This window comes from Oncorhynchus kisutch, linkage group LG2 (genome assembly GCF_002021735.2).
Source record: "Oncorhynchus kisutch isolate 150728-3 linkage group LG2, Okis_V2, whole genome shotgun sequence".
In the NCBI taxonomy this organism is placed as follows: domain Eukaryota; kingdom Metazoa; phylum Chordata; class Actinopteri; order Salmoniformes; family Salmonidae; genus Oncorhynchus; species Oncorhynchus kisutch.
The window spans coordinates 41903196-41930957 of NC_034175.2; the positions used below are offsets into that span (position 1 = coordinate 41903196).

The window sequence follows — 27762 nt, forward strand, 5'->3', positions numbered from 1 at the left end:
AAAAGCCTAAACAATCAAATTCACATTTATTCGAGGTATAACTTCAAACAAGTCTGTCCCAATACAAAAGAAATAGAGGCGGGACAACAGTAAATTCTGTTCTGATATCCATCATTTTCACCGGACACCCATTCAGTAATACAGGTCTATTAATGTACGTCACGCAGTCTTCTCCTGAGTGCTCCTTGACATGACTCGGGTGCTCACTTGCGAAGCGTGCCCTCGATGACCCACTTGTCCCGTCGCAGGTTGGTCATGTGATCGATGTTCTTGTCGATCTCGCTGCAAAGAAGCACGAAGCACCAATTTCAGATAGGTCGGCTTTGTTAAACAAATTATAAAAAAGGTGAAGTAAGGCTTTAGTGGCATAATTTTCCTTGAGCAACAGGATTGTATTTTCAAGCATTGCCAGTTGTGTCACCTAATCTACCTCAGGTACAGGCAGTGACTTGAAAAGGGTTTCAGGTTTGATGCAACCCAATGAAACGCTCTATGACAACACAACTCTTGATATTCCACGTAGAACATAAAAAGAAATGCCAATGAATAAAACAGTACTATGTCCAGCAAAATCCGCTTCATGCTCAAAGATGAGTGACGCAGGCGTCAGTCAGTTAAAAGAATCTGTGCTCAGAATAACGTTGGGCTCTATTCAATCCACATTGTGTGATTGAAAATTAAAAGGCAAAGTTTCCCGCGTTAGTGGAGACTGCATTTCGCGGTAAATGTCAGGCATATGTCAGCTCAGTCGGAAATTACCTTTACTTTTCTATAGCGGAATCTGTAACGCCTCAGCTTTACAGGTTGAATAGAGCCCCTTAATCATTTTTTTATTGGACACTGAACAACATCAAATATCAACAAAGTAGTTTCCCCACATGTAAGCCTAAAGCACTTACCTTGACATCATTTGTCTAAATAACAGACCGTATCAGTGTTGTGATCTAGATCGCAGACCAGACTGCTGTGGCTAAGAGTTCAGTGTCCTCTCTTACCTGACCACACTCTTACTGCAGGACAGCTCGTTGACCAGGAAGGCCAGGACCGAGGCCTTCTGTGTGGCTGTGTGGGCCTGGAAAGCCTTGGTCTTCAGACTGGCCGTGACCTCCCCCAGGTCAGTCTGCAGCTCCATCCCCCCACAGTGAGCCTCCATGTAGACCCGCAGCACCTCCGACACGTTATCCCGGTTGATGCCCACATTAGTCAGGTGGTCCCCCAGGGCCGTCTTGGTCTGGCGGGGCGGAGAGGGACATATATCGGTAAACACTTTATTTGAAGGGTCCCAAGTAGATGGTTTGTAGAGGTTCAATAACTGTCAACGACGCTTCAACTAACTGTCTACTAACCCTAGCCCTCATTCTAAACCTAACCTTAGCAAGCAGTTGCTTATCAACAAACTGTTTGTTGATCGTATAACCATCTATACACGACTGTACAAATTAAATGTGACCCGTATATTTTTTCAAAGCTATCTTAACATTTTATTGACAGGTTTGCAAAAGATATGTAGAGGGATACAGGAGAGAAAGTGAGTGGTGGAACAGGGGATCGAACCGCTGCCTTTAGGGGCATAATGTAGTCCAGCCTAAGGCACAGACGAGGACAGTTAGAGGGGACTACATTCTTCTCTTTTCAGGGATACATTTTCCCTCGACGTCAACTGAGGCTCCATAATAGGCGACAGTCATCTGGGCTCCTTGAAAGAATAATGGAAAGCCACATGAAAGCGTGACTAAGCCCTTTAGATTAGCATGGAGAGAAAATACTGATGAATTAGGAAAAATGTGGGGGTATAACTGTGGAAGCTGTATTAAGAGCTATAAACACTGATACCCAACCAAAAACAGATAAGCCCATTCATTTAGCCTCGCAGAGCCAGAGATATTGATAATGCCCCACTTGTGTGTTCTGATTACAGTAGGGGAATCTCGTCTTTAGCTCTGCAATGCAGCCCTCTAAGCTGTGGATAGGGCGTACAGTACAGTCTATGAAGGCAGATCAGAATATACTGTGCGACTGCTGATAGTATGAGTGTGTGACCATGTGGGAAAGTGCTAATATACGTGGCTGCTCAAGCATTCATCAGATTGTACATATGCCTTTTAGTATTTATGAATGTGTGACGAGTGAGTGCGTGCGTTTAGTTCTAAAGAGCAAAGTCCCTCACCCGGTGTCCTGGGGGCAGTCCGGGGTCACACACCACAGCAGAGAGCATGCGCACCAGCAGGTCCTGGACCTGTCCCATGCTGTCTCCCAGGTTGAGCAGGCCCTCCTGCAGCACGCTCAGGTTGGGTATGTGGGCGTCCACGTCGAAGCCCAGCACCTTCCCAAAGCTCCTCAGAAACTGCATCACCATCAGGCAGTCAGAGAAGCTGCTTCCTGGTAGAACCAGGCCGGGAATACGGGATAACTCTGGGAGAGACTGGGCACGGAGAGAGGACACATTCAGTCATGTAATTACAGTAGTGTGCTGTGCACTTGTTATAATTTCAAGGTTCCTAACGCAGTGTAAGAGCAAAATCTAGAGCGATAGGTCAAACAGAGCTTGACCCGTATGGAGGGAGGTTTAGTGAGAGCCGTATGGAGACGGGGTTGATGTGTGATCTGTGAACTTGTTATCCAGGGGCTCAATGCCCTGTCTGGTGGAAATCATGATAAAGCAGTTCTCAGAAATCCCCTGGTCAGTGTTGTGTTAGGGGCAGCCACTTGATGGCACAATTAAAACGTGTACCTGTGTTTACTTCACTTTCGTGCGTTCCGATATGGAAGACGTTATCACTATACAAATAAAGAACCGGTGTCAAAAACACTATCGTCATATTGATTAAAATAGGTAATAGGCAAAGAAACTGATTGAAAGTGATTAAATGTGGCCAGTATTAACGATTTTCTTGGTTTGAGATCGTCTAATGGCAATGCGGCCCACGTCTCCTTTTCAGTTGGAGAACAAATCTATGACCGATGGCACACTCATAGCCATAGAAGGCTCATATCCCTCCCTTTAGAATTTCCACTAGTAGCTCTTATGAATCGTATACCTTGTGATCTGCTAAGCACATGTCTTCATTTGGCTTCTTCAGCTCCTTGGCAATTTCCAGTTCCAGTCTTCTAAGCTCCAATTTCCTCTCCTTGTTTAACCGTTTCTCATCCTTCTTCTCCTGCTTTAAGCGCTCCCGCTCCTAAGGTCCAAATTACAGACCAAGTTAACAGTGCATGCTATCGGCACCGTTGCAGACAATCGTGTTAAGGATTATGTCATTACAATTCAGGCCAACACTAGGCCTTCCTTGCTTATAAATTGCTGCACTTTCACCGAAAATTGCTTTGGGCCCAATTTCCCTCTTTCATTCACACTCCATATAGTTTTACAAAAAGAGGGGGAGGAAGAACTGAAGAGGAGGAGGCAATAGCCAGAAGCCCGCTCTAACAGTTTCAAGGAGAAGTGGTCGAGTTGTGAATCACGCACCTCTGCTTTCTTACGGGCGTCCATGGCCTTCGTCAGCATCATGTGCTGCCTCCGCCTCTCTCTCTCCTGACAGAGCACACACAACCACAGCTCAACACACACCAGGCCACTTCATATTAGACGTCAAACACAACAGCTTACTATGACACGTACAGTATAGTCTGGCCATCGTTGTGAACATGATAGCGGAAGTTCAGAGGTTAATAAAATGATGACAACCAACAATCTAAAAAAAAAGAAAAAAAAAAGGGCAAAGCAACAGCTATGAGGGCGGTGTCAATGCAAAGTGTAAGCTTGAAGTTAGTCGGCTTGAATGCGTCTGTATACTGGCAATAGGCAAACTGAAGTGCTACTTGTACAACTGCATCTAAGAATTAAACAGACGTCGTCATACTATGCTGTGTTAGAAAGTTACTCTAAAAGCTGCTACAGTTTTTCATTCTTTATTCACTGGTGAAAAGCAAAGCAAAATATCTTATATCAGAATGCAAGTAATATTATACTACAGAAAGCAAGTTACCTCTCACAAATTATTGGAGATTGAGGCCTTGTAGTAATGAATGTATCTTAGGCGTGTACTGAGCATGCCTATATTCAGTATGGCATGGCATTAAAGCAATGCTATCATTGCCTGTCTTTAGCCTATTGTAACTTATGGTAAGTAGGTTTGGGTACAACAACAAAAATCAAATCTCAAATATGGAACAAGAAACACGGCAACGAAACGATGAATGAACATTTCACCTTGAGGTTGGTGATTTAAACTGATGTCAACAAGCAGGAGAAAGCCGGCGATGGACGGGTCTGATTTGTCAGGTGGTAAGTGCAGCATACTCTACATTGACTTTAAACACCTGGATGTCAAGCACTTCCATTCACTCGACAACAAAACAAGGAAATGGAGGGTCACGTCTTTCGGACCATGATAGTGTGCATTGCTCCCCTTAAATGGAATCTGAGTCAAGAAGTTCTTGACTATTTTGTCTTGTACAAGAACAAATAGAGCAAGACGTGCGTACGCAATGCACTTTGCTCGAAAGCCATGCAGGAGAATGTAGTATGACGGCAGCCAGAGCTACACTTTATGAATTGCTATAACAACCATATCACAACCAATATCACGATGCGGTGTTAGATGTGCAAAAATAAACATACCCATACCATATCTAGTCTATGCCTCTCCAACTCCTGGGAGAAAGAGTTGGCAAAGTATTACGGAACAGAAATCACAGGCTCATAAAAACTAAGTTCATATAAGACCCCCCCCCCCCCCCACCAAAAAGAAAGGTGACAAGCTAGGGTCATCAAAACTGAATTTAACAAAGTGACAGATTTGGACAGGGAATTGTCAAGTACTTACATCAAGAAGAACCCTTCTTCCAAAAAGATTCCAGTAGAATTGAAAGTGAAAATGGGCTTTGGACAGCATGTGGTGCAGGAAAGTGATACCTACCTGGTGTTTCAAAATGACTGCTTGTTGCCTCCTCATCTCCTTCTCCTTTAAGGGGAAAAAGATAAAACGACATTACAGTCCAAACACACCCCTCATTTCCATCATCTAAAAAAAGCAGCCAACACAAACGGATAAGGTTTCTCTACTTCATTCCACAGCAAGTTCAAATCCCTCACTAATCTGATTGACAGACCGGCAAAGAGCCCGGGCATGTTGGAACTAATGTGAAATGGAAATGCCATAGTTGTTGTTGTTTTGAGATGTGCAGGAGACAGAATGCAATGTCCTTTATGACACTGATTAACATGGAAAAGGTCTGCTCTGGGTGGCAAGGAGATTTTCCTAAACACGGAGAAGCAGTCCCTTGGAGCAATGAGCATTGCTTTACATTCACCTAAATGAGGCAATGAGGTGCAAGGAGGAGATTGGGAATCAACACGATAGGGGTTGTATGACTCGAGGCAACAGTGGGAGGTGGAGTGGGCCACAAATTAATGGTTGATTCTTTTAACAGGACATCTAAACTAACCTTGATTCGTTTTTCAGCCTCCATTATTTTGGCATTTGCCGCTTCTTCTTTCTTTTTCCTTTTAGTCTGTGCATGCAAAACAGGTCTACAGGTCATGCAACAGAACAACCTTGAGAGATTCAACACTTCATTCAACAGCACATGTACAGTACTACATGCCGGTAGCCAGTACAGAAATACACAGACAAATCCATTTATGCTCGTGTAAGATTAGGCTTTTATCACTAGTTCCTACTAGAAGCAAATAATGAATTTCTGTCATGTGGGAGGGCTAACATTGTTTGATTAACTAAAATCAAGACAATTTTCACAAATCAACATGCAGGGTAAAATACATATTTTGGTTCTAGTGACTACACTAAACACACAATGAAATAGCCATATGTGCAACATATAACTGTTCAATTTAGAGCAGAGAGGATAATATTGAATGAGAATAGTCCCACTTGCAGCAGGGACTTACTGGCAATGTCAAGCCTGGAATATTGCAATCTTAATTATTTCCTCACATTAACACTAAAAAGACAAACTAGTTGTAGTTCTTACAAAATACCAGTAGCCAGTCGGAATAAATTAAGACACATTTCAATATCTAATTACAAGCATAGAGGAATCCTGTTAAGAGCAGCTTGACAACTGAAATTTGATTTAGTAAAGCTAAAACACTTCGGAGCTTCTATTAGCGCTGTGCATGGAAAATAGCTGTTTCTCCTCCTTGTGCTAAACTGTTAGCGACTATTGTCTGAGAGATGGTATTTTGTGTCGAATCCCATCACGGTCTGAGGAGATTTGAATATTTAATGGCACTTTGTGAAAAACCAATTAAGCATTAGTCACTTGTAGTCAGGAGACAGAACCGAAAAAGTGCAACCACATAATTTAGAAATAGCCGTTGGTTGATTTAGAAAAAGTCCTACCAACAGCAAAAAAAGGAAGTGTTTCGGAATATTTCTGCAATAACTCACCTCGAGAATCTGCTGCGCTCTGAGCTCCTTCTCCATTTGAATTTGCTGAATGCGCTTGATCTTCTCCTAGTAAAAGGAGGGGGGGGGGGGGTCAAATGAATTCAATCTACAGTCATGCATGTTAGAACAGGGTCCCTGTATATGTAGTTCTAATGGAGATTAAGGTTGCAAAATAGTATGAATTTTCAATAAATTCCCTGGTATTCCAGAAATTCTGGTTGAATCCTCCAACTGGGATTTGGGGAAAGCCAGAGAATTTATTGAAAGTTCACAGAATTTTGCAACCATAATGAAGATTAAGCAAGTGTAGCATCTTGAAGGTTAGCATCTTCCCTTTAGATAATATTTCAAAGCAATTAATTCTGCTTGGGATCTTTTCACCTTGGAAGAGTCGGAACAAAAACACAACTTGTGAACAGATGCAGCCGAGTGGTGAGCTTTTGGACATGACATGGCAATGCTCGTACTGTAGGAAAATCCCTACCTGCTGCTTTACAATCTTCACTTGCTCCTTCTGTTTCCGCTTCTCCTCAGCAGCCATGATTGCTGAGAGAGAGAGAGCGAGCGAGCGAGAGAGAAAGACCGAAAGAAAGGACAAAGAGAAACAGACAGAGAGAAAGAAAGTAAACATTGAGATTAGGGTTGTACTGTGTGGGTTGTACTGGACTAACTGTGCTATGGTGGAGAACAGGATGGCATTGTCATATGAACAGCTTTCACAGAACACTATCTTACTATACCTTGTTGTTTCCTAGCCTCCTTGGCTGCTAGTGCCATGGCCTGCTTTTCAAGTTTCCTCATCATTTTAATCTGGGCTGCTTGTCGAGCTATCTCTGCAACAAGAGGATAGATTTTTAGAGTTCATAGTTCTATTGGTTACAGCAGCTTCAAAAAGATGCACTATACAGTGCATTCAGACCTTTTTCCACATTTTGTTACATTACAGCCTTATTCTAAAATGGAAAATGTTCCTCAATCTACACACAATACCCCATAATGACAGAAAATAGGTTTTCAGAAATGTTGTAAAATGTATATAAATATTTATTTTTAAATGCCTTATTTAGATACGTATTCAGACATTTTGCTATGAGACTTGAAATGCATCCTCTCCACCGGTGGTAAATTCAATTGATTGGACATGATTTGGAAAGGCACACACCTGTCTATATAAAGGTCCCACAGTTGACAGTGCATGTCAGAGTAGAAACCAAGCCATGAGCACGAAGGAATTGTCCATAGAGCTCCGAGACAGGATTGTGTTGAGGCACAGATCTGGATAAGGGTACCAAAAACTTTCTGCAGCATTGAAGGTCCCCAAGAACACAGTGGCCTCCATCATTCTTAAATGGAAGAATTTTGGAACCACCAAGACTCTTCCTAAAGCTGGCTGCCCGGCCAAACTGAGCAATTGGGGGAGAAGGGCCTTGGTCGGGGAGAAGGGTCTTGGTCAGGGAGGTTATCAAGGCGATGGTCACACTGACAGACCTTTAGAGTTCCTCTGTGGAGATGGGATAACCTTCCAGAAGGACAACCATCTTTGCAGCACCCCACCAATCAGGCCTTTATGGATATAGAATAACTATCTTCAAAGTAATGATTCAGGACATCGGTTGTGAGATGAAAGCTTATTTTTAGTAATAATACTTGAACATTTGACCAACTTTATATTCTATAAAACAATATAACAAAGTTCTAGCGAAAGCCAGGAAAATCAAATTGTACAGAACTGGCAAGTTCTCGTTTTTTTCTTCACTGTTGCAAGGCATTCCGGTACTTGCAGTCAATAGTGTAATCCATTACAACAGATATGTACAGTGGGAAGAAAATGTATGTGAACCCTTTAGAATTATCTGGATTTCTGAATAAATTGGTGATACAATTTGATCTGATCCTCTAAGTCACAACAATAGACAGTCTGCTTAAATGAATAACACAAACCATTATAATTGTTCATGTCTTTATTGAACACGCCATGTAAACATTCACAGTGCAGGTTGGAAAAAGTATGTGAACCCTTGGATTTAACCCTCCTTTGGCAGCAATAACCTCAATCAAATGTTTTCTGTAGTTGCAGATCAGACCTGCACAACGATCAGGAGGAATATTGGACCATTCCTCTTTCCAAAATTGTTTCAATTCCACAATATTCTTGCAATGTCTGGTGTGAACTGCTCGAGGTCATACCACAGCATCTCAATCAGGTTGAAATCAGGACTCTGACTGGGCCACTCCAGAAGGTATTTTCTTCTGTTGAAGCCATTCTGTTTATGATTTACTTCTGTCTTTTGGGTTGATGTCTGGTTGCATCACCCAACTTCTGTTGAGCTTCAATTGGCAGACAGCCTTACATTCTTCTGCAAAATGTCTTGATAAACTTGGGAATTCGTTTTTCCATCGATGATAGCAAGCCGTCTAGGCCTAGAGGCAGAAAAGCAGCCCCAAACCATGATGCTCCCTCTACCATTGTTTACAGTTGGGATGAGGTTTTGATGTTGGTGTGCTGTGCCCTTTCTTCTCCACACAGTGTTGTGTGTTCCTTCCAAACAACTCAACTGTAGTTTCATCTGTCCACAGAATATTTCTCCATTTATAGACAATTTGTCTTACAAAACTATCTCTAAAAGTCAGTCCACGGTAACTCTTTCCAGCTGTATGCAAGGCAACAATTCTTAATCTCAGGTCTTCTGAGATATCTTTTGTTAGAGGCGTGGTTCACATCAGGCAATGCTTTTTGTGAATAGCAAACTCAAATTTTGTGATTTTTTAAATTTTTATGGGGCAGGGTAGCTCTAACTAAAATCTACAATCTTGTCTCATTGATTCGGCTCCAGGTTAGCGGTCTCCTGACTCCAATTAGTTTTTGCAGAAGGCACTAGCCTAGGGATTCACATACTTTTCCCAACCTACACTGTGAATGTTTAAATGATGTACTCAATATAGACAAGAAAAATACAATAATTTGTGTTTTATTAGTTTAAGCACACTGAGTTTTTATATTGTTGTGACATATATGAAGATCAGATCAAATTTTATGTCAAATTTATGCAGAAATCCAGGTAATTCCAAAGGGTTCACAATTTCTCTGGCCAATGTACATAGAATTAATGTGATGGAGATTGAGAACTAATACAATTACTCTTACATATGTAAATAACTGTAAAAGAAAATATCTTTAGACACAGCTCCATAAATTAACTGTAAACATTAACTCTGTAACCCATTAAAGTTACAACATCCTGCCCCCAGATGAACAGCTGTGTTCATCTACATCTCTAAGCAGTATATCAACTGAATAGGTCTTCTCAACAAAGTCCCCGAGGCAGTACGAACTGAACATGACCTGAATAGCCCATTTCAGCCTGGAAACAGTTCCTCAATCTTCCCTTGGTTCCAGGTTTGTCTGGGTTTGTTATCTTCTCCGACGAGTGCAACATCACCCACTTTCAGTGGGGTGGGCTGTGGTGTCACAGGGGTGTGCCGACTTTAGATCCAGGAAGTAGTATCTTCGCTTGCTGGTCACAAGTCTCTGCCTGTACTTCCATCTGCATCTCATTTCCTCCTGGGTGCTGAGTGTCAGCTGGAAATGGCTTGGGCGGCAAAGAGGTTTGTCTTTTACCCACCAGGAAGTGTGCTGGTGTCGGGGGTTCTGGTTCATCCACTTCATTGTGGACGAAGGTCAGAGGCCTAGAATTTAGGATAGCTTCAACCTCTGTCAGGACTGTGCACATCTCTTCAAAAGTTGAGCAAAGCTCTCCCAAGAATGTTTCTCGGGCATGTCTTCACTGACCGGACAAGTCTTTTCCGAGGATCCGCCCCACCATGCCACTCGCTTGGCGATGAACCTCCAGGCGATGCCCCTATCTAAGTTGGGGCACTTCGATTGCCTTCCACAACTCTTTCAAGTCCTGATCAGCGCTCTTGAATGCTTTTGCATTGTCCGAATAGATTACCTTACATAATCTTCCACTTGAGATTAATCTTTTCAGAGCTAACAGGAATATCTCGGTTGACTAATGAGAGACCAGTTCCAAATTAAATGCTCTGGTTACACCACACGTGAACAGCGCAATGTTTGACTTCTTCACAGAACCATTTTCTTTCATGTAGAGCGGCACTGCAAAATCCACACCTGTAACTTTGAATGGTGGGTATTCAGTTATTCTGTCTTTTGGTAAAGGTGCAGTGCAGTGACCTGCTGTTCAGCCCTTGCCTTGAATCTTTTGCAAACTATACATCTTGCCACTGTGCTCTTGACTAGCTGCCTAGCACGCAAGATCCAGTATCGCTCGCTGATTTGTACGAGTGTCTCTTACTCCAGAATGCATCATCCTCTCAAGATAGTACTGTATAAACATTTGAGTATCTGTGCTTGTTGGGCAGAACCCATGGGTGCTGCTCTCTGAATGTGAAGTTGGACTGTTGCAGTCTTCCTCCTATACTGAGTAGTTCGTGTTCGTCCAGGGACAGTTTCAGTTCTGATTTTAGTCATTGTTTAGGCTTTTTCCTGCCTTCAGTAATTTCTCCTGACTGAAACTCTATTGTTCTGTTACCTTGATCCAAACTCGAACAGTTCGTCAGCAGTTAGTCTACCTTGCAACTTTAATATTTGTACGAGCATTGGCTATGAATCTCTTTATCCAGGTGGTCACACTGAACACTTTTCAGTTTGCTGTACCTTTCAAGTTCCAACACGGTTTCAGTGATGTCTGTGCTGTTTGCTGTGACCAGGAGACTGGACTTGAGTTCTGTATTCACCTCTTCTGGAACCTTGTCGTCATCAGTCTCCTCTGACTGATTAGGTGATGTCAGAATGATGGGTCCGTTCCACCATAGCTGGCTCTGTGTCAAGTTTTGAACAGTTTGTCCTCTTGTAGGGAGGTCGGCTGGATTAGTTTCCCCTTCAATATGTCACGATGACTCTGGATCGGTCAAGGACTGGAGCTCTGTCAATCCATTTGCGACAAACTGTTTCCATTTCTGAGCTGAGCTGCAAATCCAATGCAGAACGATCATCACGTCTGTCCACATTTTGATCTGTTGTTTTTGTTCCATTTTCAGTGTGGTCATCAGGTTGTTTGCTAGTCTCGCTCCAATCACAGCTAACATGAGCTCCAGGCGTGGCAGTGTCATTTTCTTGAGTGGGGCTACCCTGGACTTGGATGTGACTAGACTTGTCGCTGTTTCCCAATCTTGTGATAAACCTTGCAGGTAAGCTACTGTACTGTAAGCCCACAGAACAAGTGTAGTTTCAGTCTGTGGCAGGTCTGTGGCTGCATGTCTGCTCTGTACCACCTTGGTATGGCAAGCTGGTGTAGTTCTGAATACCACTGTTGCCATTCTTGTGTCAGATCAGGTGGTAAATCTTCATCCCAGCTGAGTCCCCTCTCCCACATTTCCTGGAGCATGCGCTTGATCCTGATGGTGAAGGGGGTCAGGAAGGCAAGAGGGTTGAAGAAGCATGCAGACGACTGCAGAACACTTCTCTGTGTTTTCCTTGTGCTTTAGAATGCTCAGTAGCGGCCTGAGGTCAAACACAAAGTAATCTGTTCATGGTCGCCACACTAAACGTAAACTCCTTGTGTTTCTAGTGCCAACGGGAGGTCAGTTGTCATACTCTCCTCCCATTTTGTTTTCAGTTCAGGAGGGTTGGTCATCCAATTGCAGAGGTCCATGCCTGCAGTCAACAGCATTCGCTTTGCAGTTGTCACAAAGTAAAAGCCTCTTCAACATCGCGTTAAAATCGTCAATTAAGTAATCTACATAGAGTGACCTCTCTCTCTCCCTCCCTCCCTCCCTCCCTCGGATTTCTGCAGGAAAGCCGACTTGATGTCTGCCGTGAATGCAATCTCATGTAGTCTGAACTTCATCAGAATGCCTGGCAGAATCGGATTCAGGTTCGGTCCTGTAGACAGTCAGAGGGATGGACAGCCATCTTCATGGGACAAGGCATCAAACACCCCTCTCAGTTTTGTCGTCACCTTGTCCTCCCGGAGTACTGCATGGTGAGGTAAGTAATATTTCACGTTGGTGGAGTTTGATGCGTTGTCCTTGGGCATGTCCACTGCCATATCCTACTGTATGTGGTCCTCAACTACTTCATTGTATCTGCTGTACAACATCCTATCCTTCATCAGTCTTATCTTCAGACCTTCAAACCGTTTCTTGGCGATTCTATACAGTTGAAGTCGGAAGTTTACATACACCTTAGACAAATACATTTAAACTAAGTTTTTCACAATTCCTGACATTTAATCCTAGTAAAAACGAGGATAAGATTAGGATCACCACTATTTTAAGACTGTGAAATGTCAGAATAATAGAATCACATTCCCAGTGGGTCAGAAGTTTACATACACTCAATTAGTACTTGGTAGCATTGCCTTTAAATTGGTTCAAACATTTCAGGTAGCCTTCCACAAGCTTCCCACAATAAGTTGGGTGAATTTTGGCCCATTCCTCCTGACAGAGCTGGTGTAACTGAGTCAGGTTTGTAGGCCTCCTTGCTCGCACAAGCTTTTTCAATTCTGCCAACACATTTTCTATAGGGTTGAGGTCAGGGCTTTGTGATGGCCACTCCAATACCTTGATTTAGCCGTCTTGAAGCCATTTTGCCATATCTTTGGAAGTATGCTTGGGAAGACCCGTTTGCGACCAAGCTTTAACTTCCTGACTGATGTCTTGAGATGTTGCTTCAACATATCCACATAATTTTCCTCCCTCTGATGCCATCTATTTTGTGAAGTGCACCAGTCCCTCCTGCAGAAAAGCACCACAACAATATGATGCTGCCACCTCCGTGCTTCACAGTTGATGGTGTTATCCGGCTTGCAAGCCTCCCTCTTTTTTCTTCCAAACATAACGATGGTCATTTTCGCCAAACAGTTCTATTATTTTTTTCATCAGACCAGAGGACTTTTCTCCAAAAAGTACGATCTTTGTCCCCATGTGCAGTTGCAAACCGTAGTTTGGCTTTTTTATGGCGGTTTTGGAGCAGTGGCTTCTTCCTTGCTGAGCAGCCTTTCAGGTTGTCGATATTAGAGTCGTTTTACTGCGGACATAGATACTTTGTACCCATTTCCTCCAGCATCTTCACAGGGTCCTTTGCTGTTGTTCTGGGATTGTGGTATGACGGCTGCGTGGTCCCATGGTGTTTATACTTTGGTACTATTATTTGTACAGATGAACGTGGTACCTTCAGGCATTTGGAAATTGCTCCCAAGGATGAACCAGACCTGTGGAGGTCTACAATTATTTTCTGAGGTCTTATTATTTTGATTTTCCCATGATGTCAAGCAAAGAGGCACTGAGTTTGAAGGTAGGCATTGAAATACATCCACAGGTACACCTCCAATTGACTCAAATGATGTCAATTAGCCTATCAGAAGCTTCTAAAGCCATGACATTCTGGAATTTTCCAAGCTGTTTAAAAGGCACAGTCAACTCAGTGTTGACCCACTGGAATTGTGATAGTGAATAAGCGAAATAATCTGTCTAAACAATTGTTGGAAACATTACTTGTGTCAGGCACAAAGTAGATGTCCTAACCGACTTGCCAAAACTATAGTTTGTTAACAAGAAATTTGTAGAGTGTTTGAAAAATGAGTTTTAATGACTCCAACTTAAGTGTATGTAAACTGTGCTTTGGCAAAGTGGGTGGGGTTATATCCTTCCTGTTTGGCCCTGTCCGGGGGTGTCCTCGGATGGGGCCACAGTGTCTCCTGACCCCTCCTGTCTCAGCCTCCAGTATTTATGCTGCAGTAGTTTATGTGTTGGGGGGCTGGGGTCAGTTTGTTATATCTGGAGTACTTCTCCTGTCCTATTCGGTGTCCTGTGTGAATCTAAGTGTGCGTTCTCTAATTCTCTCTTTCTTTCTCTCTCTCGGAGGACCTGAGCCCTAGGACCATGCCCCAGGACTACCTGACATGATGACTCCTTGCTGTCCCCAGTCCACCTGGCCATGCTGCTGTTCCAGTTTCAACTGACCTGAGCCCTAGGACCATGCCCCAGGACTACCTGACATGATGACTCCTTGCTGTCTCCAGTCCACCTGGCCATGCTGCTGCTCCAGTTTCAACTTCCACCTGACTGTGCTGCTGCTCCAGTTTCAACGGTTCTGCCTTATTATTATTCGACCATGCTGGTCATTTATGAACATTTGAACATCTTGGCCATGTTCTGTTATAATCTCCACCCGGCACAGCCAGAAGAGGACTGGCCACCCCACATAGCCTGGTTCCTCTCTAGGTTTCTTCCTAGGTATTGGCCTTTCTAGGGAGTTTTTCCTAGCCACCGTGCTTCTACACCTGCATTGCTTGCTGTTTGGGGTTTTAGGCTGGGTTTCTGTACAGCACTTTGAGATATCAGCTGATGTACGAAGGGCTATATAAATTTGATTTGATTTGATTTGATGTACGAAGGGCTATATAAATAAATTTGATTTGATTTTGATTTAAACTTCCGACTTCAACTGTAGTTGTCTTGGAGTTCTGGCATTTCTCATTTACATGGCAACTCCACATGGTATCGTTCATCTTTGAAGGTGGTTGTTCTCTCGAACATCTGTAGAGCCTCCTTTCCTCTGGGTTATGTGTTTTCCATGTCAATCCTTGGCAACACTTGACATGGACACTGGTCCCTGCACCGACCATCCAAGGGTGCCCTCTAAAGCAACCAGCGTCTGTCAGTTGCTCCACTCAGCCTGATACTATCTGCAAGTCTGCTCATATCAGGACAGAGTTCAGGATCTTTGTCATCTTCTCAAAAGTCTGCAAGCTGCAGTCCCTTTCTATTGAGCTCATGTTGAATCTGCTCACCGGGAACCTTCATCACAGCTGTGCACACTTGTGGGGTTTCAATTGCCTCCATTTCAATTCTCTGCTATTTGTCCCAGACATTCTCCAAGATGACTTTCACTGTGTTGCGTTGGGACGTTGCTGGAGCAGTGGAGCCAAACGTGTGAAGAGTGAGTGCCTCTTGTCTGATTACTGGTAGTTTCAGGCCCTTCACAAGGTTTTCATGTATGAAGCTTCTCTGACTGCCTCCATCTAGTAAGCAACGAGCTATCTTCCTGCCCGATGGCCCTTCTACCCATGGCTTTTATCGTTTGTAGCAACAGTGTTCTGGCCACCTGGTTGTCTTCACAGAATGGGGAATAACTGAGGAAACAACAGCATCTGCAGAAACAGGAGGGGGTTGCACCTCACGCCTCTTACCAGTACACACAGCAATGTGATGTCTGCTTCCATATGTTGCACATGACACTGACTTTAAAGAATTTTACTATGTGTTTCTTTCCTAAACATACAAAGCATCTTCCCATGTTCTTTAGTTTCTCTTTGCGTGCAGCAATATTGTGATCTGGGCAGTTTTCTGATTTGTGGTCTGCACCATCACAGAATACAGTTCTGTTCCTTCTGGCTGGCCGGGTGCAGTGCCGCAGCAGATGGCATGTTGGGTCTTTGTTTTAATTTCATCGGAGGAGCATGACCTGTTCCATGGTTTGCTCTCTTTCTGTTGGTTGCATGATCTTAGCACTACAAATGACATCTCCCTGCTCTGAACCTCCTTCTGTAGGAAACTGACCATCTCAGACACTTTCCATTCATCATCTACTCCCCTCTGATGACTATAGTCAAGCGCTATCTCCTCTGCAATCATCTGTAGTAAGATTGGGCACAGTAGCCTTCCATAGGTTTCTGACACTACACCCAGTGATTTCAAGCTCCTAATCTGAATTTCACATTCATCGTATTGGATCTGTAAGAGGATTTCTTTACGGGAATGAGATTCAGCAGCTTTGACATGTGAGCACTAATCACAAGATCCTTCCTTCCAAATCTACTCTTGAGAAGAGCGATTGTATCATCATAGTTACTGCCTGTTAACATCAGTCCTGCTACTGACTTTGCAGCTGGTCCAGTGAGAAGTTTTCAGGTAGGTATAAACTTCTCTACTGCACAGTGAATCATTGTTGTGAATAGCAGTCTCATACTGGCTCCAAAACTCCTGCCACATACTGACATCTCCATAGAATTTCTCAATCAACTTCGGTAGCCTTAGTGATTGTCTCTGTGTTCTGTTTTGAGTTAGCGTCACTCACCCGTCCTGGTAGTGGATCGAGGTCCTTTTAATCTATTACTCATTGTGCACGACTCTCCAGCATGATAACGCACTCTTTGTAATTCTCTGTGTATGCAATCTCCACATCCAATACGTCCAACGGAGTTAACTGTTCAATTCCACGACCAAGTTCAAAGAAGCGGCCCTCCTCAGCTGACAGCAATTCCAACAATGTACTGAAGTAATCGGTCTCCGGATTTTACTGGTTATTTCCACGTCAATCTGATTCAAAATCCGTGTTGTGGCACCTCAGGATGGTACCCCGCTTTTGTCTCATTCTTTCTGCTCCATACCGACGTTCCTCCTCAGCCATTTCATCCCTCTGATCGCCGTCGAAGCTCATACTCCCTGGTTTCGGCACCAAAAATATAGAACAACTATGTTCAAAGTAATGACTTGGGACGTCAGTTGAGATGAATACTTATTTTTGAGTAATAATACTTGTTCATGTTACATTTTACCACGTTTACCTGGATAATGACTTGTCACTTGTACACAACAGGTGCATTCTCTTATCTTTAGATAAAGCGCAATGAATTAACTGGAAACATTAACTCTCTAACCCATTAAAGTTATAACAATGGTAGAGTGGCCAGACGGTAAAAAAGGAACATGACAGCTTGGAGTTTGCCAAAAGGCACCTAAAGGACACTCAGACCATGAGAAACAAGATTCTCTGGTCTGATGAAACCAAGATTAAACTCTTTGGCCTGAATGCCAAGCGTCTCTTCTGGAAGAAACCTGGCACCATCCCTACGGTGAAGCACGGTGGTGGCAGCATCATGCTGTGGGGATGTTTTTCAGCGGCAGAGACTGGGAAACTAGGCAGGATGGAGGGAAAGATGAACGGAGCAAAGTACAGAGCGATCCTTGATGAAAACCTGCTCCAGAGCGCTCAGGACCTCAGACTGGGGCAAAGGTTCACCTTCCTACAGGACAACAACCCAAAGCACACAGCCAACAATGCAGGAGTGGCTTCGGGACAAGTCTCAATCTCCTTGAGGGGCCCAGCCAGAGCCCGGACTCAAATCCTATCGAACATCTCTGGAGAGACCTGAAAATAGCTGTGCAGCGATGCTCCACATCTAACCTGAGAGTGCTTGAGAGGATCTGCAGAGAAGAATGGGAGAAACTACCCAAATACAGGTGTGTACCCAAGAAGACTCGAAGCTATAATCTCTGCCAAAGGTGCTTCAACAAAGTACTGAGTCTGAAAACATATGTAAATCTGATCAGTTTTTTTATATGTTTAATTAACTTGCAGAAAATTCAAAAAACCTGTTTTTGCTTTGTCATTATGGGGTATTGCGTGTAGATTTGAAGAAAAAAAAGTTATTACAGTTTTTTTTAAGGCTGCAACGTAACAAAATGTGGAAAGAGTCAAGGGGTCTGAATACTTTCTGAATGCACTGTATATACACAAAAGTATGTTCCCTACAGTTCTTTGGGCACTGAGCATATTTCAGGTCTGCTGAGCGCAAACTTGAACGTTGTGAAAATTCTGTGCATGTAGCACACGTGGCTACATGCAGCTATCGCTTTGATCTCAAAACAAGCACATCTACTCACGACCGCTCATGCTGTAAACATAGTCCAGTTCAAAGTAAATGGCATAGATCCCTATATGGCAATGGTTTATTTGCATATAGGCCTACTGCAGCTCTGATTGTTTATGCTGCACCGGGCTGTGTCAATCCAAAATAATCCCACTCCGATGCATTCTGCTACAAGAAAATATCTTGCATAGTTGGTTTTGTTTCGGTATGTTGCATTGAAAGTGGCTTATATTGCATTGATTCAGTCACAATTACCACAGTAAAGGGAAATGTTGATTTTGTTAATAGGGAAAACTCTAGAACAGTGGTGACCAACCTTTGAGTCGAGATCACCTTTCCAAGTCAAAATGCAAGCTGCGATGTACTGGACAGATTTTCTTTACATGATTTAAAAAACATAAGCCTATGCAACATTAACCAATTAAAAACAGCACTGGAGCAATGAGGTTTGTGCAGTAAGCTATAGGCTTTGCTTGAATTGCCCTGGTTGTTGGGGTCATTTCTTAAAATATACACTGCCCCAAAAAAATAAAGGGAACACTAAAATAACACATCCTAGATCTGAATGAATGAAATATTCTTATTAATGACTTTTTTCTTTACATAGTTGAATGTGCTGACAACAAAATCACACAATTATCAATGGAAATCAAATTTATCAACCCATGGAGGTCTGGATTTGGAGTCACACAAAATTAAAGTGGAAAACCACACTACAGGCTGATCCAACTTTGATGTAATGTCCTTAAAACAAGTCAAAATGAGGCTCAGTAGTGTGTGTGGCCTCCACGTGCCTGTATGATCTCCCTACAACGCCTGGGCATGCTGCCGATGAGGTGGCGGATGGTCTCCTGAGGGATCTCCTCCCAGACCTGGACTAAAGCATCCGCCAACTCCTGGACAGTCTGTGGTGCAACGTGGCATTGGTGGATGGAGCGAGACATGATGTGCTCAATTGGATTCAGGTCTGGGGAACGGGCGGGCCAGTCCATAGCATCAATGCCTTCCTCTTGCAGGAACTGCTGACACACTCCAGCCACATGAGGTCTAGCATTGTCTTGCATTAGGAGGAAGCCAGGGCCAACCGCACCAGCATATGGTCTCACAAGGGGTCTGAGGATCTCATCTCGGTAACTAATGGCAGTCAGGCTACCTCTGGCGAACACATGGAGGGCTGTGCGGCCCCCCAAAGAAATGCCACCCCACACTATGACTGACCCACCGCCAAACCGGTCATGCTGGAGGATGTTGCAGGCAGCAGAACGTTCTCCATGGCGTCTCCAGATTCTGTCACGTATGTCACATGTGCTCAGTGTGAACCTGCTTTAATCTGTGAAGAGCACAGGGCGCCAGTGGCGAATTTGCCAATCTTGGTGTTCTCTGGCAAATGCCAAACGTCCTGCACGGTGTTGGGCTGTAAGCACAACCCCCACCTGTGGACGTCGGGCCCTCATACCACCCTCATGGAGTCTGTTTCTGACCGTTTGAGCAGACACATGCACATTTGTGGCCTGTTGGAGGTCATTTTGCAGGGCTCTGGCAGTGCTCCTCCTGCTCCTCCTTGCACAAAGGCGGAGGTAGCGGTCCTGCTGCTGGGTTGTTGCCCTCCTACGGCTTCCTCCACGTCTCCTGAGGTACTGGCCTGTCTCCTGGTAGCGCCTCCATGCTCTGGACACTACGCTGACAGACACAGCAAACCTTCTTGCCACAGCTCGCATTGATGTACCATCCTGGATGAGCTGCACTACCTGAGCCACTTGTGTGGGTTGTAGACTCCGTCTCATGCTACCACTAGAGTGAAAGCACCGCCAGCATTCAAAAGTGACCAAAACATCAGCCAGGAAGCATAGGAACTGAGAAGTGGTCTGTGGTCACCACCTGCAGAACCACTCCTTTATTGGGGGTGTCTTGCTAATTGCCTATAATTTCCACCTGTTATCTATTCCATTTGCACAACAGCATATGAAATTTATTGTCAATCAGTGTTGCTTCCTAAGTGGACAGTTTGATTTCACAGAAGTGTGATTGACTTGGAGTTACATTGCGTTGTTTAAGTGTTCCCTTAATTTTTTTGAGCAGTGTATATTTCAAAATTTGAGGTAGGCTATATGATCACACCATTAATAGATCTCCTGTTGTATTACTTGAGGCACAGCTGAGTGAGCATACAGACTTAGGGTCTGCCTCTCAACATCCCTCGCTTTCCCTTTCCTCCACTGACCAAAAAGGTGCACTGTCTTCCAGCTGAAGGCGAAACTCAAGTTCAACCGCATTACTTCTGCCTCAAACAAATTCATGTTGTTACTTCTACGAACAAGAAAGTGAAATATTCCTTGATATTAAAAAAGACCAAGCTGCTAATAACAACGTAAGCCTATCGATACACTCAATCATTAATGCTGCAGTGCTTTGAAATAGGAAGACCACGCATTTTAGAAATTGTAATACTAAGTGCTGAGTAAGAACTTAAACATGAACTCAGTCATATAAACAGCAGTTATTCATTGCATTTGTTGACAGTCTTTCTCATCATAGTTTTAAACCTTTTGAAATTTCACAGTATCAATTTTGCTGTAGCTTTCTTTTATGCCTGCTACGTTACTGTAGACGCGGTAATCTAAGCCATCCGATTGGCCAGCGGTAGGCCTATAGTGATATTTGATTTTCTCTCTGTGCCCGCCGGAAAGGCAGAGTTTGTACATTCAGACACATGAAATTGTTAAAAATGGCACCAGTTCGGCTACCTAAGTACTGTTATTGTGAAGTGGAAATGTCTAGGAGCAACAATGGCTCAGCCGCGAAGTGGTAGGCCACACAAGCACACAGAACGGGACCGCTGAGGGCTGAAGGGCATAGCGCTAACTACCGAGTTCTAAACTGCCTCTGGAAGCAACATCAGCACAAGAACTGTTCGTTGGGAGCTTCACGAAATGGGTTTCCATGGCCGAGCAGCCGCACACAAGCCTAAGATCACCATGCACAATGCCAAGCGTCGGATGGAGTGGTGTAAAGCTCGCCGCCATTGGACTCTGGAACAGTGGAAATGCGTTTTCTGGAGTGATGAATCATGCTTCACCATCTGGCAGTCCGACGGATTAATCATGGTTTGCCGGATGCCAGGAGAACGCTACCTGCCCCAATGCATAGTGCCATCTGTAAAGTTTGGTGGATGACAAAATGGTTTGGGGCTGTTATTCATAGTTTAGCCTAGCCCCATTAGTTCCAGTGAAGGGAAATCTTAACACTACAGCATACAATGACATGCTAGACGATTCTGTGCTTACAACTTTGTGGCAACAGTTTGGGGAAGGACCTTTCCTATTTCAGCATGACAATGCCCCCATGCACAAAGCGAGGTCCATACAGAAATGTTTTGTTGAGATCGGTGTGAAAGAACTTGACTGGCATGCACAGAGCCCTGACCTCAACCCCATCAAACACCTTTGGGATGAATTGGAATGCCGACTGCGAGCCAGGCCTAATCGCCCTTCGACGAGCAGGTGTTCACATACTTTTGGTCACTTAGTGTACCCCAGTGATGCTTGCAAGAACTGAACCCACCTTGAGCTTCTAGTTTGCGTACAAGTTTGGCGTCAGTTGCGCCTGGGAAGTCAGCCTCGCCAACGTTAGGAAGTCGACCCTTACTGCGCCTGGACCGGGGGCCCTCGTCACCTCTCCTCTGGTGCTCAGGCTTAGGGGGATGCCCACGCCTCCCCTCCATGGCCAAGATACGAGGAATCACCTCATCCTCGGTCAACAAGCTCCACTGCAATCCCTTATGAGAGGAGAGCGAGGGACAGCCAATTAGAGCATTCAATTTACTTACACTGCAGTATGACTATACTTGATACTGTATAAACAAACATCCCTCATGACAAAGAAATATGAACGTGAAGCTTAAATACATACATCTATGTAATTGCTGCCTTTAAGTATGAATCAATTAGACATCACTTGTTGTTGTTAAATGTAGAAAAACGTATATTTGTCACGTTTTTTGTCTATGTACTGAAAGGGCTCCATCTTAAAATAGCGTTTTGGAGTGAACTATCCCTTTAACTATATGCGCCTGGCTTTCATATTACAATACAGCGATATAACTTTTCCTGTGAATGTAATAGTAACACAATGATATACAGTACTTTAGTACAGCTACAGTACAGCTACGGAAGACTGCTCTGTGGGAGGGAAAAAACGGTCAATAAAGAGTTGACAGTCACCTGCGGTCCTTCTCTGGCTTCATAGAAGTCACCAACCCTTATTTTTGCACTGAAGCTAAAATGATCGCGTGTGATGTCACTTATTCCATTTCTGGACACATACTACAAAGAAGAACATAAATGAGGCCTTGGTGAGACAAAAGATCAGTGTTAAGGCAAAGATTAAGTTAATAACAGAAACCTTATTGGTTTGGGTGTAAACTATGTCTTTCTTGATCAAAATCTGGAGACAATGCAAATAAAATCCCTCATTAACATTAGCTTTAAATCTATTAGGATTCGTACGAGAGAGATGTAGGGAGAGAGGATGCTAACGCTAGTGACCTGGGAGGTATGACCTTACCTTCATCACGTCGGGGTACTGCCGGAGTTTCTTCCCACACGGGGCGTAATACGCCACGTCTCCCTGCAGACGGCCCGCCACATTACAGATACGAGTCTCTCTCTGCCACCTAGGATGGAGGGAGGTTACAAGTGATTCACATACAGGAGCACAATCCCATTCACACTAAAATCGGGCAGAACGACACAGTGCAGTGCCGATATATTCCAGTCATGTATCATTTTGTAATGTTTCAAGCAGTCAAAGTAGAGGAACTATACAAGATGCATTATAAATTGTACTGTATATCAAAGTACATGAGTGGAAACTAAGTGGATTTGTGCTACCTTCTTACACCTTCTTCATTCTTTTACACAACACTTAGTCAGCTATAATTGTTACATGCTCTTCTCCTAGCTGCCAATCCTTCAGCAGACAGCTAGAGCCTGATGTTGGCGAGGGCAGCTATCTAAATGAGCGGTTTACAGCTGTGTCTTCTGTACCGAGTGGCCTGGCTGCCCTGTGAGCCCTGTAGGACTCCAGTGGTAATCAGACTCTCCTGGGATGGACAGCTGCCAAGAAGAACACCACCCCACACGACACTTCACTCAGTGCATCTGGACAGCCGCCATCTCCTAACAGAAACGGCCTGAGAATTCCGGCCCAAACGGCACCCTATTCCCTACATGGTACACTAACCCATGGGGCTCTGGTCAAAAGTAGTGCACTAGACAGGGAATAGGGTAGCATTTGCGACGTAGCCTGGGTCTTAAGCGGAGCAGGGGACTGATATAAGGCTTGTCGCCTTGCTTTTCTCTTTGAACCTGCTGATGAGAAACATCCGTGGGAGATGAAAGACACCCTGATCTAAGTGCAGCGTCGCTGGGTTTGTGGTGGGTGGCGGGACGGAGCTGCTAATGTTGCGCGTCTGTGTTGAGACTGGATGTGGTTAACCCCTGACCATCACTGCTGCAGTGCCTCATTTCCTGGTCACTTGGCTTACTGTCAGGCCTGGGCTTTGGAGGGGCCCACTGAGGGAAGGCGGGATGGATGGTGGGTGGTAGGGAGGGATAGAGAAAAGGGATGAAGGATAGAGGGAAAGAGAGGGACAAGGGAGGGAAAGGGGAAAGTTTGAGGAAGGGAGAGTTTAGGGGAGGAGGGATAGCGGGAAGGAAAGATGACGGGAGGATGGATGAAGGGATGGAAGGAGCGATGTTGTGTTGTTTACTCTTTTTTTCGTCTAGCCACTCTGTTGTTGACGATGTATCATCACCGCTCTGGAAAAAGGAACCTCACTGATTGGGATGTATACACTATGATTTGGCTCCTTTAAGACCCTCTTAGTCAGTCATACCACCCATGCTGTTTGAGGGACAGAGGAAATCGCCACAACATCATATTATAGTACTTTTTTATTTTATTTTTATTTTTTTACAAAAAATGCATTATGTGTGTTGAATGCTGTAACACAGAATACAACAATTAATAAAAGTCCCAGGATGGTAGTGACTGCTTATCACTTTTTAACCATCATTTATTCACATTACTTTAATAAAATATTTATTTTATGATTATTATTTCATTCCAAGTCATCATCTCATCAGAGCTGCTGCCTATGCTGTCTGAGAAAATCACTATTTTAGAAGGTCTTCAAATGAAATAAGATATACTTTTATGACTGCTGAATACCACCTATCAATCACGTAGATCATATATTTTCAGACTCGAAGCAACTGCTTTCTATCCCTCTCGATTTTGCTTGTGCTCTTCACACAGATTGGACAAGTTTAAGTGGGCGCACAATGGATTACAGTCATTGTAGTTAATTACCAAGTGTTCTGTGCTAAACTATGTAAAATAATGGCCTGTTGGAAACTACAACATCATACAGTTCAGGCTTGATGTGATTATCTCTACAGAAGCTGCACAAATCAAGCTCACAGAAAAAACCCAGAATGAAATGGAATTCAAATAATTGAACCGAAGTCGGTCAATTAGTTGTTTAAAAACCCCAAAATAACTGACATTTCAGTTAATCACTCAGCACTAACAATGGGTGACCAGTGACATTCTGAGTGGTGTATAAATGTATATACGGTGTATATCTTACCCAAACTCTAGAGGTGTCCGCAGCTTTCTCTCATCTGTCACTCTCCTTCTCTTCCCTGTTCCTGGGATAAAGAGGGGACTCTTTACAACAGTCTGACAGATCCACTGTGACCTGAACAAATGCAGAAACCTTGTCGTGTTGGCCAGAGGTGCTCTTACTCTAAAATAAGAAACACCTACGTCAATTCAGTTGCCTAGTTGGAAACAATGGCTTGAAAACTCCACCCACCAGACAGGGTAGCTTTAAGAACATTTCAGCCTGTTACGTTACGTTCAGGTGTTTTATTCAAAGAAACATGCAAAACCATATGGTCCTTTTAACCACTGTTGCTTTTAGAAATGACACATCAACGCAGGGTTAGCAATACAGCACCTTGTCAAATCGACCATGTCAAAGCCGATATCAAGGAATAGAGCTAAGAATGATTATATGGGAGTGGAACTACAACAATAAAAAGATTCCAACATGCAGCTATTAGGAAAAAGAGACTCAGACTGCAGTAATCATGGAAGTCTGAGCCAGCCAAGTGCTTCAGCTGCTAAACGGTTAAACATGTGCCAGCCAGGGTAATCAAAAGACTCAAAGGGCCTGCTCTGGGTCATCAAAACAATGACACAAACACTTTGACCAGAGACATCATTTTGCATTGAGAGACACCCTTTTTTTTTTAAAGCATGCGTTGTTTCCCCTGGATTGGACTGGGTGATCGGACTAAGCATTTGGAGAAGGAGAGGACTGGACTTCCAACCAACAGCCTCAAGGTCCACGACCAAATAGCACTATATAGGGAATAGAGTGCCAATTGGGATGCAGGCCATGAGAGTAGCACACTGGTTTGAGCAGGGCTCTCCAACCCTGTTCCTGAAGAGATACTGTCCTGTAAGTTTTTCTCTCCAACCCTAATCTAACGCACCTGATTCTAATAATTAGCTGGTTGATAAGTTGCATCAGGTTAGTTACAACTGGGGTTGGAGCAAAAACCTACAGGAGGGTAGCTCTCCAGGAACAGGGTTGGAGAGCCACAGGTTAGAGAGCAAAGATGAGCTGAGAGTTCCATTGGTACCTGGTGGAGTGGAGCAGAGAGTATATGAGGAAGAGGGGGTGCTGTGGTAGGCCAAAGCCCCAGAGTTGGTCTCCATGGCTGGGGTGGGCAGGCCACCAGATGCCTTGATGACCTGGAGGTTGAGAGGGGAGCAGCTGGCTGAGAGGCTGGAGGAGGTGGTGTCGAGTAGAGAAGAGGAGCCTTTGGCACGCTTCAGGGGGGTCCTATCTGCCTCCGTGTCCGTGGTGGTCTCGTCGTGGTCCTTCACGTCATCCGAGTCGCTCTCCAGATTACTCTCAGACTCTGCAGGGGACACCAGTGGGAGTGGAGGACTTGATAAGTCATTCTCCAATTAACATTCAGTTCACATTCAACCACACTGATAATCATAGGCCTCTTGAAGGAACCTCTTTAAAGTATCTGCTGAATCTGTACCTCAAGTGGCTCTGAAGCACTTAAACCAGACATAAGAGCTGTTTCAGAAGTGCATCACATTAACATGCTGAGCTGACTAACCTGATAGGCTGTCATCAGAATCCTCCTCGTCGTCGTCGTCATCATGTTCATCATCCTCATCCTCTACGGAGTCGTCGGAGTCCTTGCTGCTTGGGATGTCAGACTCTGTGCCCCGGAACAGCTCCACCTGGGACTGCACCAGGTGGGTCTGGGACTGGGAGATGCCCTTCCCTGTGTGGAGAGCCTTTTGCTGGGTCTTGCTCTTCCCAGCTCTGTGGGCCAGGCCCGGTGAGGTAGAGGCCCAGCCTAGGGCTCCAGAGCTGTGCTCCTTATGCCCAGTGCTCAGATTGACAGGCATAGAGAAGGGTGGGCTGGTGGCAGCCAGGAGAGAATTGTTGATGGTGCTCCTGTTCTGACTGCTGCTGCGAGGCTTGGTGATGAGGGCCAGGGGGGCATCCTGCACAATGCTGTGGATCACCCCTTTGGGGTGGGCGCCCAGGAGGGAGGAGGCCAGAAACAGGTTGGAGTGGTTGGTGTGTGGAGAAGGGAGCCTGTGACTGCTCGGGGTCTCTGGAGACAGTTTGGGCGGTGCTAATGAGGAGGGCGGTGCTAATGAGGAGGACGATGAGGCGGCCATTTTCTTTTTCTTCAGGCTCTTGAACAGATCCTGATGCATCACTGGCAGAGGGAAGGCCTGTTTGAAGTGCTCCTGGGAGACGAAGGGCTTAAGGAGAGAAGGAAGAGGGGAAAAAGAGAATGGAAGTAATTATACGGGCTGTCAGTCATTTGCATTACTGCAGATTGTGAAAGGAAAACATAATAAAGAATGCACTTGTAATTGCTCAGTGAGAATGACAATGAGGAAGCGGGTCTCTCCCATTAAAGTATATTAAAACAAGTCCGTGTCGAACACGGTATACAAAGAATAAAAAGCTGTTCGGCACAGTCCCTGCCAATTTTTTCTGTTTAGTGCCGTATTCTAGGCTTAGCAATCAACTTTCTTTTTTGAGATACCTCTAAACTCCGTCAGTACTCAAATCCTGTTCCAAAGGTCTTCTTATAGATTGACCTGCTATCACCACTGTTCAGATTAACAATAATAATTTAATCCTTGGAAAAATACAGATTTTTTTCCCCCTTTTGATAACAATGGGATAGCAACGGGCTTCCTAAAGCATTACTGAGTTAATTGCGTGTCAGCTTTTGTGAAGTATTTCCAATAAAGCTAACTGCATTGTCACTTTAGGTCGTGTACAGGGAGAGCTGGCATGAAACGTAATCAAACTGCTGATAACAGTGCTTAGACGTTTCATTTTCTGTAGAGAGGAAGCTGACCTTTTCAAATCTGCAAATCAGAAACAATGATAGTCAAGAAGAAATGGGAGATACTAAATATCCATATCCGAAACTCTCTGTAAAAAAAAAAAAGAACGTTATCAATATTGCTTTGGAGAAAGACTTCAATCGAATAGTCTTATTTTAATAAGTGGAAAACACCATTACACACAAAACAATGAAAAT

The 27762-nt window shown here is 44.1% G+C and overlaps 1 protein-coding gene across 10 annotated transcripts in view; it reads right to left on the minus strand.

The window, feature by feature from the left end:
* Positions 1-27762, minus strand: part of LOC109866128 (bromodomain adjacent to zinc finger domain protein 2B) — a 98364-nt gene that overhangs the window by 11319 nt on the left and 59283 nt on the right. For 5 of the 10 annotated variants that reach the window (XM_031794517.1, XM_031794497.1, XM_031794507.1 and 2 more), the window contains 17 exons: positions 26302-26965; positions 25807-26088; positions 24744-24804; positions 22655-22763; positions 22312-22413; positions 21653-21866; positions 7154-7246; positions 6898-6959; positions 6414-6479; positions 5449-5514; positions 4920-4964; positions 4628-4654; positions 3467-3532; positions 3039-3179; positions 2168-2422; positions 996-1231; positions 208-282 (listed from right to left, as the gene is read on the minus strand). In XM_031794517.1, the coding sequence (XP_031650377.1) occupies positions 208-282; positions 996-1231; positions 2168-2422; positions 3039-3179; positions 3467-3532; positions 4628-4654; positions 4920-4964; positions 5449-5514; positions 6414-6479; positions 6898-6959; positions 7154-7246; positions 21653-21866; positions 22312-22413; positions 22655-22763; positions 24744-24804; positions 25807-26088; positions 26302-26965 (2564 nt within the window). Of the gene's footprint in view, positions 1-207; positions 283-995; positions 1232-2167; positions 2423-3038; positions 3180-3466; positions 3533-4627; positions 4655-4919; positions 4965-5448; positions 5515-6413; positions 6480-6897; positions 6960-7153; positions 7247-21652; positions 21867-22311; positions 22414-22654; positions 22764-24743; positions 24805-25806; positions 26089-26301; positions 26966-27576; positions 27654-27762 lie in introns of those variants that run through there. The other 5 variants (XM_031794522.1, XM_031794520.1, XM_031794535.1 and 2 more) reach the window with 4 other exon arrangements.